This window comes from Aquarana catesbeiana, linkage group LG10 (assembly GCF_042186555.1).
Source record: "Aquarana catesbeiana isolate 2022-GZ linkage group LG10, ASM4218655v1, whole genome shotgun sequence".
Taxonomy (NCBI): domain Eukaryota; kingdom Metazoa; phylum Chordata; class Amphibia; order Anura; family Ranidae; genus Aquarana; species Aquarana catesbeiana.
Genome location: NC_133333.1, coordinates 114,485,837 through 114,501,582, shown reverse-complemented (window position 1 = coordinate 114,501,582; position 15,746 = coordinate 114,485,837). Strand labels below are relative to the sequence as shown.

Genomic DNA, 15,746 nt, shown 5'->3' with positions numbered 1-15,746 from the left:
TGTTGCCAGCGGTTTAGACATTAATGGCTGTGTGTTAAGTTATTTTGAGGGGACAGCAAATTTACACTGTTATACAAGCTGTACACTCACTACTTTCCATTGTAGCAAAGTGTCATTTCTTCAGTGTTGTCACATGAAAAGATATAATAAAATATTTACAAAAATGTGAGGGGTGTACTCACTTTTGTGAGATACTGTATGTGTGTTTGTGTATACTGTATACATGAAATGCCTCATAGGGGATACTGCGGTGCACTAGGATGTATATACGCATTATCTCTGCACTATATAGTTTACCCACCCTTGACTCCTGCACATTATATATTACATAAACCATACCCCTACACCCTGTTCTTTTATCCGCTCCTGACTGCTGCACTCTGTACATTATTTTTTCTCCTGACCTTTGCACTTTTCAATTTATCTAATCTTGACCTCTGCACGTTATACATAGGTATAATGATCAGGTGCGGGTAAGATGATTGGTCATGCATAAAATGGGGTGGGGGGCGCACCTTGGCATGTTCGCCCTGGGTGCTGGATGACCTTGTCCTGGCACTGCCCATGGTGGTGGGATGATTGAGGCGCCCCCCCCCCCCCCACACCTGGTCTGGGGAAAAATCTTCTTCCACAAACCCGGCCCTGGTTCAAAAAGTTTGGCGATACCTGGAGTAGAGAATAGTTAAAACCTTGTTTGCTTTTTTTTGCTGTCTTTTTTTTTTTTTTGCTGTCTGTTTTTTCTTTCTATGGAAAAAAACATGAATAATAACACTAATAAGGGGCCATTTTATGTCACAACAGCAAGTTCAGGGTAATTTAGACCAACTTCAGTAACCCTTATGAGCTATTTAAGGTGCATTGCCTCCTTAGAAACCAACGAAAACCTCCCTAATGCCGCGTACACACGGTCGGATTTTTCGTCTACAAAAGTCCGATAGCCTGTCCGACAGACTTCCGGCGGACTTTCGGCGGACTTGCAGCAGACTTTCTAATGAACGGACTTGCCTACACACGACCACACAAAAGTCCGACGGATTCGTACGTGATGACGTACACCGGACTAAAATAAGGAAGTTCATAGCCAGTAGCCAATAGCTGCCCTAGCATGGGTTTTTGTCCGTCGGACTAGCACACAGACGAGCGGATTTCGGGTCCGTCGTAGTTACGACGTAAAGATTTGAAGCATGTTTCAAATCTAAAGTCCGTCGGATTTGAGGCTGAAAAAGTCTGCTGAAAGTCCGGAGAAGCCCACACACGAACGGATTACCAGCCAGCTTTAGTCCGTCGGCGTCCGTTGGACTTTTGTAGACGAAAAGTCCGACCGTGTGTACGCGGCATAACACCTTCCACATAGACTCTATTGCATTTAGATGAAATGGAGAAATTTCACAAAAGTGAAAATCTCAATTTCACTTGTTCCTGAAGATGGGAGTAACTCACGTAATAGGCAAATCTTTTTTTCAAGTAAGCTATTTTGAAAGACAAAATAATGCATCTATAGTAGTATAATGACTTCATCTGTCAGTACATTTCATTACTGTACCACTGTTCCTAGTGCCACCTTTGTTATTAGGCTATTTAGCTTGAACTCCAATAGATTTCTTTGATTAAGATGCACCCCTAACCACTACTTGTATTGTGCTGTAATTTATTCTGAAGGCCGCAAAGCATGCAAACACACCATCCTGCATTGCGTTACAAAATTTGTAGCATGTCTGATTTTTTGGAATGTTTCAGTGTGTTGGCAGCCCATTTATATTAAATAATGCAACACTCGTTAATGCATGCAAAAATGTAAAATGGGCTCCTAAGTTGAGTAACCTACTGGTGAAAATCTTGTTTTTGTTCTTACCTCCATCTTGTTGTATATCCAGCTTAGAAATTCAGGAACATAAGAGTACACTCCTGGTTTATTCGGCTGCCCACAGCCAGTTCCCCAACTAGTCACACCGGCCAAATACCAACGATTTTCCTGCAGACACACCAGTGGTCCTCCACTGTCCCCCTGTAACCAGATCAGACTACAGACATTAGTGTATGTCTACTTGTGAGTTATAGGGTAAGCACTGAATGAAATCAAATAAAATGAACAAGTCCTTACTTTAACACACAGCTAAAATTGCTGTCATGGGCAGATGTAAAAAAAAAAAAAATCTTAAAGTTTAAATGTCCAAAAGGTATAGTCAACACAGATATTTGTAAATCTGTATACAATACCATGCATTACTTTTCTGCATACATGCCCCGACGCAGCTGAAAACTGCAAGTGCCCTAGGCCCATTGATGTCTGTGACACCCTTAGTAATTGCATAGAAGCTGCCAAGGGAAATGTAATATATACCTAATTGCAGAGTAATGATTATGACTTAGAATATTTGTGTGAACATAAGGGCTAACATATTAAGAATAGAGGCTTGATGGAAGCAAGTGGTAGTAAGCCCTCACTTAGCATCAACATCACGTAATTCCTCTGAAATGAAATATATTCTTCGATAGCCACAAAGGTATATAAATCAACTAAGTGTGCACAAAATGCCTTTTCTAGCCTAGGAGTAACCTTGTAAATGTAGAGGTAATGTCATCCCTGGGCTGCAAACAGCCTGTACAGAGGGCTAAGCTGTGCGAGGGAACCTGCAGGGCCATTTGCTACAGGCTGCCTGCAGAAAACTACAGGAAGGGGCGGATACAAGTCCAGGCACCCTGCACAAGGAGAGAGAGAAGTAGTGACTGGTTTGTTTTACAGGAAATAGCTGCACTCACACAATGTGCAGAAGTTGTTTAATGCTCTATTACTGCACAGATCTGGAAGAAATAGGCAAAGGAGGCCAAAGAAGGCAAGATTCAAATAAAAATACACGTGTCTTGTATTTAGTCCAGGGCTCAAGCCTTAAGCTTGGGTTCACACATGTGCGGTGCGAATTGAAGCTCAGGTTTCACTGGGAAGATAAAAATCTGTTGTTCAGAGGTTCATCTGCGTTTCAGCTGCGGATCAGTGAGCAGGGAGCGGGGGGGAGAGGGGGAGGTGTAGTGAGGAGAAGGAGAAAATCCATGTTCAGAACGCAATGCATCTGCGAATCAGATGCGTTCCCATAGAAGATACTGGGCTTGTAATTCACACCGCAATGCCCAGAAAACGCACACGTTTTTTGTGCAATGCGCAGTGTGAATGCAACGCACATATGTGAACCAGATGCATTCATATGAATGTATTTTAAAATGTCCTGCGAATTGGATGCATCTAATTCGCATAGGTGTGAACGGGGGCTAAGAGTTACTCGCTACCACTTGCCCCACCCAACCCCTACCCTGCCCCGCCCCTAACGTCGCCCCTAAACACGACCTCATAAATGATCTCATGAAATGACACTGTTAAATCTTATATGCAGAATTAAGTCACAAAAATAAACATTAACAACAACTTTAACAATATTAACATAAAGCATATTTCATTGATCTGACTGTGATAAATAAAATAGGGATAAAATATGATTGGCTACTATAGACACTGTACACATCATTACTGCCTTGTTAAGTAATTATTTTAATGCTATGTTAAATATAGCATTAAATAAATTAAAACCAATGATCAACACTTTCACTGGTTTAGGATACAAAGAGACTTATGCCGCGTACACACGAGCGGACTTTCCGGCATACTTGGTCCGGCGGACCAGAGTCCGCCGGACAATCCGATCGTGTGTAGGCTTCAGCGGACTTTTTTTCCCCAAAAGTCCGCCGGACCTAGATTTAAAAACATGTTTTAAATCTTTCCGTCGGACTTAGTTCCTGACGGAAAGTCCGTTCGTCTGTATGCTGGTCCGACGGAAAGCCCGCTCGTCTGTATGCTGGTCCGACGGACCAGATACGACGCAAGGGCAGGGTATTGCATCTCGCGCTCGCTGCAATAGGAAAAACAAATTTTCCTATTGCGGTGAGCGCGGGGCATACCAGGCCCTTAGGTCTGGTATGGATTATAAAGGGTCCCCCCTAAAATCCATACCAGACCCCGATCCGAGCACGCAGCCCGGCCGGTCAGGAAAGGGGGTGGGGACGAGCGAGCGCCCCCCCTGAACCGTACCAGGCCGCATGCCCTCAACATGGGGGGTGGGTACTTTGGGGGAGGGGGGCGCCCTGCGGGGCCCCCCAAAGCACCTTGTTCCCATGTTGATGAGGACAAGGGCCTCTTCCCGACAACCCTGGCCGTTGGTTGTCGGGGTCTGCGGGCGGGGGGCTTATCGGAATCCAGGAGCCCCCTATAATAAGAGGGCCCCCAGATCCCGGCCCCCACCCTATGTGAATGAGTATGGGGTACATGGTAACCCTACCCATTTACCTAGGGAAAAAGTATCAATAATAAAACACACTACACAGGTTTTTAAAATAATTTATTGGACAGCTCCGGGGGGGGTGTTCCTCCGGCTTTGGGGGTCTTCTTCCGGCTTCGGGGGTCCCTCTGGTTCCTCTTTTCCCGGCATCCGGTTGGTTCTTCTCCTCTCTCTGTGGCCTCTTCTCACGGTGTTCCAGTTCTTCATGCCGCTCTTTTGCCAGCGGAGGCCCGGACTTCTGGCTTCTTGTCTTCTTGGCTTCTTCCCTCTTCTCCAGATGTTGACACGACACTCTCTCCGGCTGGACTGCTCTCTGAGCGCTCCGCGGTGACTTATATAGGCGGAGACCCCGCCTCCTTATGCCGTCACAGTCCCTGGGCATGCTGAGACTGTGACGTTTTAGGGGGCGTGGTCACTGGGTAATGTTGACCACGCCCCCTAAAACGTCACAGTCCCAGCATGCCCAGGGACTGTGACGGCATAAGGGGGCGGGGTCTCCGCCTATATAAGTCACAGCGAGTGGAGCGCTCAGAGAGCAGTCCAGCCGGAGAGACCGTCGTGTCAACATCTGGAGAAGAGAAGAGGGAAGAACTCAAGAAGACAAGAAGCCAGAAGTCCGGGCCTCCGCTGGCAAAACAGCGGCATGAAGACAGCGGAGGAGCCGGCAGAAGAACTGGAACACCGGGAGAAGAGGCCAGAGAGAGCGGAGAAGAACCAATCGGACGCCGGGAGAAGAGGAACTGGAGGGACACCCGAAGCCAGAAGAAGACCCTCGAAGCTGGAAGAAGACCCCCGAAGCCGGAGGAAGACCCCGGAAGCCGGAGGAAGCCCCCCCCCGAGCTGTCCAATAAATTATTTTAAAAACCTGTGTAGTGTGTTTTATTATTGACACTTTTTCCCTAGGTGAATGGGTAGGGGTACTATGTACCCCATACTCATTCACATAGGGTGAGGGGCCGGGATCTGGGGGCCCTCTTATTATAGGGGGCTCCCGGATTCCGATAAGCCCCCCACCCGCAGACCCCGACAACCAATGGCCAGGGTTGTCGGGAAGAGGCCCTTGTCCTCATCAACAAGGGGACAAGGTGTTTTGGGGTGGGGGGGCCCCGCAGGGCACCCCCCTCCCCCAAAGCACCCACCCCCCATGTTGAGGGCATGCGGCCTGGTACGGTTCAGGTGGGGGGGGGGGGCGCTCGCTCATCCCCACCCCCTTTCCTGACCGGCCGGGCTGCGTGTTTGGATCGGGGTCTGGTATGGATTTTAGGGGGGATCCCACGCCGTTTTTTCGGCGTAGGGGGTTCCCTTTATAATCCATACCAGACTTAAGGGCCTGGTATGCCCCGCGACGGGGCTCGCAAGGTGTCAATCTCGACAATAAAAGCGGAGAGATTGACTTCCTTTTCTAGTCCCGTCGTACCGTTCACGTTCAAAATGAACGGACTTGTCCATGTGTGGGCAAGTCCGTTCATTCTAAAAGTCAGCCTTAACTCCGGTGAAAGTCCGTCGGAAAGACGGGCGGACTTAGCATGCCGGAAAGTCCGGTCATGTGTAGGCAAGTCCGTCTGTTCAGGTAGTCCGCCGGAAAGTCCGGCGGAAAGACCGTCGGACCAAGTCTGCTGGAAAGTCTGATTGTGTGTATGCGGCATTACAGCAGAGCACAGCACTGGACAGGGGAGCGGGAGCTGCCAAAGTTTTTTCCTATTAACAAGCTGGTGATTGGTTGCTAGGCGGTCCGAGCAACCAATCACCAGCTTGTTAATAGGAAAAGTTAACTTTGGCAGCTTCCGCCCAGATATGGATATTAAAGTAGTATAAAACTCCAAAAAAAAAATGTAATATATTGCAGCTTACCAATCATTGTGGTGTCTGCATCCATTTTCTTTTATAGTCTTTCTTCCCTCTGTTTTTACCTGGTGATCTGGCCAGTAACACACTTCTTGTATCAGACACTGTGGAGGAATGTGCACTGGAGGCACCTTTGGACTGCAGCATTGTCAGTCTGGGGGGAGGGCAGTGTTAGATGAACTAGCAGATTTAAATAAACTAACAAATTGAAGCCGAACTCCACATCACACTGCAGTTACACTAGCAATTACTGCAACGGTGCTTTTTTTCTACTGGGATCGATGTTTTACATGAATAAAAGCTGAACATTGTAAGCACCCCTGTCAGTGGCAAATATTGGATTCAACCCTCTAACTCAGGGGCCTCCAAACTTTCTAAACAAAGGGCCAGTTTACTGTCCTTCAGGCTTAAAGGGGGCTGGACTGCGGCCAGTGTGAGTAGAAAATGGGGGTAAACAATGCCCCATCACTGGTATTAGTGGGGGTAATATTGCCCCGTTGTTAGTATCATGGGAAGGAATTCCCCCATCATTGGATCTCAGTGGGAGGAATAGTGCCCCATCGTTGGAGTCAGTGGGAAGGAAAGTGTCCCATCATTGGTGTCAGTGAAAGGAATAGTGGCCCATCATTGGTGTCAGTGGGAAAAATAGTGCCCCATCATTGCTGTCAGTGGGAGAAATAGTGTCCCATCATTGACATTGGTGGGAAGAATAGTGCCCTATCATTGGTGTCAGTGGAAGAAATAGCGCCCCCTCATTGGCATCAATGAAAAGAATAGTACCCCATTGTTGTTACCAATGGAAGGAATAGTGCCCCATCATTGGTGTCAGTGGAAGGAATAATGCCCCATCGTTGGTACCATTGAAGGAATAGTGCCCCATTATTGGTATAATTGGGAGGAATGGTGCCCTATTTTTGGTTTCAGTAGGAGAAATAATGTCCTATCATTGATGTTGGTGGGAAGAATAGTGCCCTATTATTGGTGTCAGTGGAAGGAATAGTACCCCATCGTTGGTACCAGTTGAAGAAATAGTGCCCCATTATTGGTGTCAATGGGAGGAATAGTGCCTTGTATTATTGTATCAGTGGGAGAAATAGTGCCCCAAGGGCTGGATAAAAGCTAGCAAAGGGCCACATTCGGCCCCCGGGCCGTAGTTTGGAGACCACTGCTCTAACTCCTACATTTGTAGGACAGTAGCCTTCTCTGTTGAAAAACTACAGACTTACTGTTTGGATCACCAGATGAAAATAAAGGAAAGAAAGCTTAAAAAATAAAAAAATAAAATCTGCCATCACATCTAAGAATTAGTAAGCTGCAATAAAATAAATGTTTGCTTTCAGGTTTAATACAGCTTGAAACTATTTACAAATTATTATAGTTCAACACACAAATGGAACGTCCGCTTTTCGGAATCCTCCCCCCCCTCCGGTGTCACATTTGGCACCTTTCAGGGGGGGAGCAGATACCTGTCTAATACAGGTATTTTGCTCCCACTTCCGGGCATAGATACCTGCGCCACCCACAGGCATCTAGGCCACTTCACGCCCCCCCCCCCCGCTGTCTTCTGGGAGACACATGGGTCCCAGAAGACAGCAGGGACCAGTGGGAACGCGCAATGTGAGTCACGCATGCGCAGTAGGGAACCAGGAAATGAAGCCGCAAGGCTTCCTGATTATTTTACCGAAGGTGGCGGCGGTAGTACCCGAGAGTCGAGGGACAGATTGGCTTCGAAAGCCGACATCGCGGGCGCCCTGGACAGGTAAGTGTCCATATTTTAAAAGTATGCAGTATTTTTAGCTGCTGACTTTTTAAAAAAAAAAAATCAGCGGAGCTCCGCTTTAACAAGCAAAAAGGGAGCTAAAAGTTTAGTTTACCTTTTCAGAAAAAAAGGAAAAAGGTAAACCAACACCCTACATCCGCACCCCTTCTGGTCCCACTGCACTTACAGTGCCTTGAAAAAGTATTTATACCCCTTGAAATGTTCCACATTTTGTCATGTTACAACCAAAAATGTAAATGTATTTTATTGGGATTTTATGTGATAGACCAACACAAAGTGGCACATAATTGTGAAGTGGAAGGAAAATGATAAATGGTTTTCCAAATTCTTTACAAATAAATATGTGAACAGTGTGGCGTGCATTTGTATTCAGCCCCTCTGAGTCAATACTTTGTAGAACCATCTTTCGCTGCAATTACAGCTGCAAGTCTTTTTGGGGGTGTCTCTATTTGCATCTAGAGAGTGACATTTTTGCCCATTCTTCTTTACAAAATTTCTCAACCTCTGTCAGATTGAATGGAGGGTGTCTGTGAACAGCAATTTTCAAGTCTTGCCACAAATTCTCAATTGGATTTAGGTCTGGACTTTGACTGGGCCATTCTAATGCCTCGTACACATGGTCGGATTTTCCGACGGAAATTGTTCGATGGGAGCCCTTTGTCGGAAATTCTGACCGTGTGTAGGCTCTATCAGACAGTTTATATCGGAATTTCCGTCTCACAAAATTTGAGATCTGGTTCTCAAATTTTCCGACAACAAAATCCGTTCGCATAAATTCCGATCGCGTGTACACAATTCCGACGCACAAAGTGCCACGCATGCTCAGAATAAAGCAGAAGAGCTGCACTGGCTATTGAACTTCATTTTTCTCGGCTTGTCATACGCGTTGTACGTCACCGCGTTCTTGACGTTCCGAATTTCCAACCAACTTTGTGTGATTGTGTGTATGCAAGACAAGTTTGAGCCAACATCCGTAGGAAAAAAAACATGTATTTTGTTGTCGGAATGTGCAATTGTGTGTACAGGGCATTACGCATAAATATGCCTTGATCTAAACCATTCCATTGTAGCTTTGGCTGTATGTTTGAGGTCATTGTCCTGCTGGAAGGTGAACCTTCGCCCCAGTCTCAAGACTTTGGCTGACTCTTATGCCATGTACAAACAACCGGACTTTTCGTCGATGACCCCCAGCTTTGCAGTCTGGGGGTCACTTCAGGCTTATGTGATGGTATCCAGAGAAGCTCAGGAGTGGTGTTGTGCACATCAGATCAGAGGATTTCTTGTTGGAATTTCTCAGCAGAATCACAAGGCACCAAAAAAGGATTAAAAAAATGGAACTAATAGTGAAAAGTACCGTTTGAAAAGGGATTTATTCCATATACAAATGGGTACTTACAAAATGGTGGATAAAAACAGGCATGTAAAGGGATTAAAGATGGATCTGGACGCTGCTCACGGCGTGCGTTCCAGAAACCAGGAAGTGTGTTCCAAGGAGCAGGAAATGACGTTAGTGCCACCGGAAATACGTCGACGTATTTCCGGTGGCACTAATGTCATTTCCTGCTCCTTGGAATGCACACCGTGAGCAGCGTCCGGATCCATCTTTAAACCCTTTACATGCCTGTTTTTATCCACCATTTTGTAAGTACCCATTTGTATATGGAATAAATCCCTTTTCAAATGGTACATTTCACTATTAGTTCCATTTTTTTTTACCCTTTTTTGGTGCCTGGTGATTCTGCTGAGTAGGGATGAGCCGAACACCCCCCCGGTTCGGTTCGCACCAGAACCTGCGAACGGACCGAAAATTCGCACGAACGTTAGAACCCCATTGACGTCTATGGGACTCGAACGTTTCAAATCAAAAGTGCTCATTTTAAAGGCTAATTTGCATGGTATTGTTGTAAAAAGGGTTTGGGGACCCGGGTCCTGCCCCAGGGGACATGTATCAATGCAAAACAAACTTTTAAAAACGGCCGTTTTTTTGGGAGCAGTGATTTTAATGATGCTTAAAGTTAAAAAAAAAGTGAAATATTCCTTTAAATATCGTACCTGGGGGGTGTCTATAGTATGCTTGTAATGTGGCGCGTGTTTCCCGTGCTTAGAACAGTCCCTGCACAAAATGTCATTTTTAAAGGAAAAAAAGTCATTTAAAACTGCTTGCGGCTTTAATGTAATGTAGGGTCCTGGCAATATGGATGAAAATCAGTGAGACAAACAGCATGAGCCCCCAGTCCATTACCAGGCCCTTTGGGTCTTGTATGGATATTAAGGTGAACCCCGCAACTAAATTAAAAAAAGGAAAGGCGTGGGGCCCCCAGGCCTTATATACTCTGAACAGCAGTGTACAGGCGGTGCAAACAAGACAGGGACTGTAGGTTTGTTGTTAAGTAGAATCTGTTTGTAATTTTGAACTGGTACATTTTTAACGTGTTTAGCTCCAGCCAAAAAAATCTATTTTAAGCTTTTTGGAAAACATAGGGAAGGGTTATCACCCCTGTGACATTTGTTTTGCTCTCTGTGCTCCTCTTCAGAAGATTTCACCTCATTTTTTGTCCCAATGACAAATGTTTTTTGAAAATTTGGGTTTTTTTGTGAAACAAGGATTGGTGATAAAGCATCAGTGGAAAAGAGAAACGTTTTTCTCATATTAACTCTTACAGGAGAGAATTTCCCTTCCTATGGGTAGATTTCATCTCACTTCCTGTTGTCTCCTTCCGTTTGCAAGTAGGAGTCGTTTGTAAGTTGGATGTTTGAAAATAGGGGCCTGCCCTATATACTCAGCAGAAATTTGGGCCTTAGGTGTTGTTGTGGCCACAACACTGTAAGCCCTCACTGTGAAATATTAGATCAAGAATTGTAATTACATGCCCCTGTTGAACAGGGGCAGAAAAATTGTGCCTTTGGTGGTGGTGGTGCTAGTGCCACAACACTGTAAGTCCTCACTCGCTCTTGGTGGGTGCAGAAACGGGCCCTGCTGTGAAATATTAGATCAAGAACTGTAATTACGTGCCCCTGTTGAACAGGGGCTGAAAAATTGGGCCTTAGGCACTGGTGCTGGTGCCACAACACTGCAACCCCTCACAGATACTCTAGTTGGAACGCAGAAACGAGCCCTGCTACAAAGTATTGCATCAAAAATTGTAATTACACGCCCCTGTTAAACAGGGGCTGAAAAATTGGGCCTTAGGCACTGGTACTGGTGCCACAACACTGCAACCCCTCACAGACACTCTAGTTGGAACGCAGGAACGAGCCCTGCTGCAAAGTATTGCATCAAAAATTGTAATTACACGCCCCTGTTAAACAGGGGCTGAAAAATTGGGCCTTAGGCACTGGTGGTGGCGCCCAGAACCAAAAAAGTTCTTACAAGCTATCAGCGTGATCATTGAGGAGGAAGAGGATAATTAATGAGGATAGTCACTCAGCATCAGCATAGGCAGTCTTTGAAGGGATATGAGATTTAAAAAAAAATTATTCGGTTACATCAGCTTCAGGTGCTTGGTAGCTGGTGGTGATCCAAGACTGATTCATTTTTATGAAGGTCAGTCGATCGACCGAGTCGGTGGACAGACGCACCCTGTGATCGGTTACAAAGCCTCCAGCAGCACTGAATGTGCGTTCCGAAAGAACGCTGGATGCAGGACAGGCCAGTAGCTCAATTGCATACTGTGCAAGCTCTGGCCAGTGATCCATCCTCAAGACCCAGTAACCCAGAGGATTTTCGGTGGGAAAGGTGTCCAAGTCAGATCTTGCCCCTAGGTATTCCTGCCCCATGTAAAACAGACGCTGGCGATGGTTGCTGGAACCGATCATACCTTGGGGCTGCGGACCAAAAAATTGTCTGAACGCATCGGTCAGACGGCCACCTTCTCCACCGCTCCTTCTTTGACTGACCGAAGCCTCAGCAACACGTTGTCCAGAAACAGGAGTTTGTAACCTCCCAGTCTCTGGGAACGCGTTGCACAGACCTTTCTGCAAGGCCTCCCGAAGATGTTTCATCCTCTGCTCCCTCTGCGATGGCAAAATAAGGTCCGCAACCTTACCCTTGTAACGTGGATCAAGGATGGTTGCCAGCCAGTATTGGTCCTTCTCCTTGATACCACGAATACGAGGATCCTTACGCAGGCTTTGCAGGATCAGGGAGGCCATGCAGCGTAGGTTTGCTGAGGCATTCGGTCCAGAGTCCTCTGGGTAACTAAGGACGACATGGTCCGCAGCCACCTCCTCCCAGCCACCTACCAGTCCATGTGTTTCTTGGGACTGATCCCTTAAAGACTGCTGCTGATGCTGAGTGCCAGGCTCCACCTCCATACTGACACAATCCACCTCCTCCTTGTCCTCTTCCTGTGTGATCGGCGGGCACGCAGGAACACTGTCTGGATAAAGGGGGCCTTGAGAGCTAAGGAAGTCCTCCTCTTCCTGCCTCTGTTCTGCCTCAAGTGCCCTGTCCATTATTCCACGCAGCGTGTGCTCCAACAGGTGGACAAGGGGGACAGTGTCACTGATGCATGCACTGTCACTGCTCACCATCCTCGTGGCCTCCTCAAATGGTGACAGGACAGTGCATGCATCCCTGATCATGGCCCACTGGCGTGGGTAAAAAAAAACAAGCTCCCCTGACCCTGTCCTGGTGCCATAGTTGCACAGGTACTCATTGATGGCCCTCTGCTGCGTGTGCACCCGCTGCAGCATGGCCAACGTTGCGTTCCACCTGGTGGGCATGTCACAGATTAGGCGGTTCTTGGGCAGGTTAAACTCCTTTTGGAGGTCTGCCAGCCGAGCACTGGCATTATATGACCAGCGGAAATGCACACAGACTTTCCTGGCCTGCCTCAGGACATCCTGTAAGCCCGGGTACCTGCCCAAGAACCGCTGCACCACCAAGTTAAGGACGTGAGCCAAACAGGGCACATGGGTCATTTGTCCCTGTCGGAGGGCAGAGAGGAGGTTGGAGCCATTGTCGCAAACCACTATTCCTGCCTTAAGTTGGCGTGGCGTCAACCACCTCTGAACCTGCCCCTGCAGAGCTGACAGAACCTCTGCCCCAGTGTGGCTCCTGTCCCCCAAGCACACCAGCTCAAGCACTGCATGGCATCTTTTGGCCTGCGTACTTGCATAGCCCCTTGAACGGCTACGGAGCACCGCTGGTTCCGAGGACAAAGCACAGGAAGAGGCCATGGAGGAAGAATAAGAGGAGGGGGTGGAGGAGAGAGGTGTGTCACAATCATTAGTAGTGGCATTTTGGAGGCGTGGTGGCAGAACAACCTCCAACACTACTGCACCTTGTCCTGCATCCTTCCCAGCTGCCAGCAGAGTCACCCAATGCGCGGTGAAACTTAGGTAACGTCCCTGTCCATGCCTGCAGGACCATGAGACAGCGGTAATATGCACCTTACTGCTGACCGCCCTGTCCAACGAGGCCTAGACATTGCTTTCCACATGCCGGTAGAGAGCCGGAATCGCCTTCCATGAGAAAAAGTGGCGTTTGGGTACCTGCTACTGAGGAACCGCACATTCCACAAACTCACGGAAGGGGACAGAGTCTACCAACTGAAAAGGCAGCAGTTGAAGTGCTAGCAATTTTGCCAAGCTAGCATTCAACCGCTGGGCATGTGGATGGCTGGGAGCGAACTTCTTTCGGCGGTGCAGCAGGGAAATTTGCCTGGTACAATCTGACATCGGTGTACCGAAAGCAGATTGCCCACAAGTACTTGGCTGTGACACACCTAATTCTACACCTTCATTCCTCTCAGTGCAGGTCTCGGAGAGGACTGAAGGTATAGTGGGGTTGGAGATCTCAGCTGATGAGGAGCAAGGAGAGGTCCTCTTTGTTCTTTGGTGTGGGTCTTGTAAATACGCTTGCCAACGAACTGCATGGCAGGTCAACATATGTCTGGTCAAGCATGTGGTGCCCAAGCAGGAGATGTTTTGGCCACGCGAGATACACTTGAGACATATGTTGCAAATAGCAGCAGTGCGATCTGATGCACTCGTCTCAAAAAAGGCCCACAACAAAGAACTTTTTGAATAACGCGCAGAGACTGCAGTGCCCTGCACATGCGGAGCTTTGGGGTGTGATGCATTCAGTGTGCTGCCCTTAGGCTGGCCCCTGGAGGGCATCCTGCCTCCTTGGTAATGTGCCGCCTCCTCCTCCCCTCTCCTATCAGGCACCCACGTTGAGTCAGTGACCTCATCATCCCCTCCCTCCTCATCACTGGAGCAAACCTAGCAGTATGCTGCAGCAGGGGGAGCATGACTGCTAGATTGCTGTCCTTCTTGGGCACCCCCTCTGTCCGTGCTCACGTTACTGCCTTCATCTAGCTCAGTATCATCATCAGAGCCTTCCAAACGCTGGGCATCCACCTAGAGCACTGTGGTCAAACAGTTCGAGGGACTCCTCAGGAGGACATGGTGGGGCTAGGGAAGGAGTCACTGATGACATTGAGCCGAGGGAAGAGGCCGCTGCTTTGCCAGACAAAGTACCCTGAGCATGGGTGAGAGAGGATGAGGAGGATGAGGACGGCTTGGTCATCCACTCGACCAAGTCTTCCGCATGTTGCAGCTCAACACGGCCAGCTGCCGAAAAAAAGGCCAAGCATGTCCCACGGCCACGTGCTGATGAGGATGCACCGTCTCCACGACCAGCACTGTTGCCTCTAGACACAGAGCCTGCTTGCCCTCTTTTATTGGCTTGTGACTGTCTGCCCCTCCTTGTTGGCCTTCCAGACATACTAATGGCCTGTATCTGCACTAAGCTAAAGCTAAGCTATATATATATATATATATATACTGATACTGCAGCTAGCAAAATCAACTGCCTGCCTGTAGTAGGATCAGGAAAACACCACCAACCTTCTACAGGTAGCTTTAGGTGAACACTGTGCAGAGCTCACCAAAAAATAACTTGTAGCTTATTTAGCTACCTGCGGTAGTGATAGGATCAGGAAAACACCACCAACCTTCTACAGGTAGCTTTAGCTGAACACTGTGCAGAGCTCGCAAAAAAATAACTTGTAGGTTTAGCTGAACACTGTGCAGAGGTCGCACTACACTAACTTGTAGTTTTAGCTGAACACTGTGAGCAGGACGCACTACACTAACTTGTAGCTTTAGCTGAACACTGTGCAGAGGTCTCACTACACTAACTTGTAGTTTTAGCCGAACACTGAGGAGGACGCACTACCCTAACTTGTAGCTTTAGCTGAACACTGTGCAGAGGTCACACTAAACTTACTTGTAGCTTTAGCTGAACACTGTGAGGAGGACGCACTACACTAACTTGTAGCTTTAGCTGAACACTGTGCAGAGGTCTCACTACACTAACTTGTAGTTTTAGCTAAACACTGTGAGCAGGACACACTACACTAACTTGTAGCTTTAGCTGAACACTGTGCAGAGGTCTCACTACACTAACTTGTAGTTTTAGATGAACACTGTGCAGAGGTCACACTAAACTAACTTGTAGCTTTAGCTGAACACTGTGAGAAGGATGCACTACACTAACTTGTAGCTTTAGCTGAACACTGTGCAGAGGTCTCACTAGACTAACTTGTAGTTTTAGCTGAACACTGTGAGCAGGACGCACTACACTAACTTGTGGCTTTAGCTGAACACTGTGCAGAGGTCTCACTACACTAACTTGTAGTTTTAGCTGAACACTGTGAGCAGGACGCACTACACTAACTGTAAATAGTCTAGCTGCCTGACTGTGGTACTAATAGGATCAAAAGAACACCAGCAATTTTCTTCAGGTAGCTGTAAATACTGTAACAAAACAAGCCTGCCTGTCAGTA

The 15,746-nt window shown here is 47.4% G+C and overlaps 1 protein-coding gene across 1 annotated transcript in view; it reads right to left on the bottom strand.

The window, feature by feature from the left end:
* The window catches only part of TMPRSS13 (transmembrane serine protease 13), a 146,140-nt gene that overhangs the window by 9,887 nt on the left and 120,507 nt on the right, over nucleotides 1-15,746 (bottom strand). Inside the window, exon 12 of the mRNA XM_073602484.1 lies at nucleotides 1,853-2,005. Within this exon, the coding sequence (XP_073458585.1) occupies nucleotides 1,853-2,005 (153 nt within the window). The remainder of the gene's footprint in view (nucleotides 1-1,852; nucleotides 2,006-15,746) is intronic.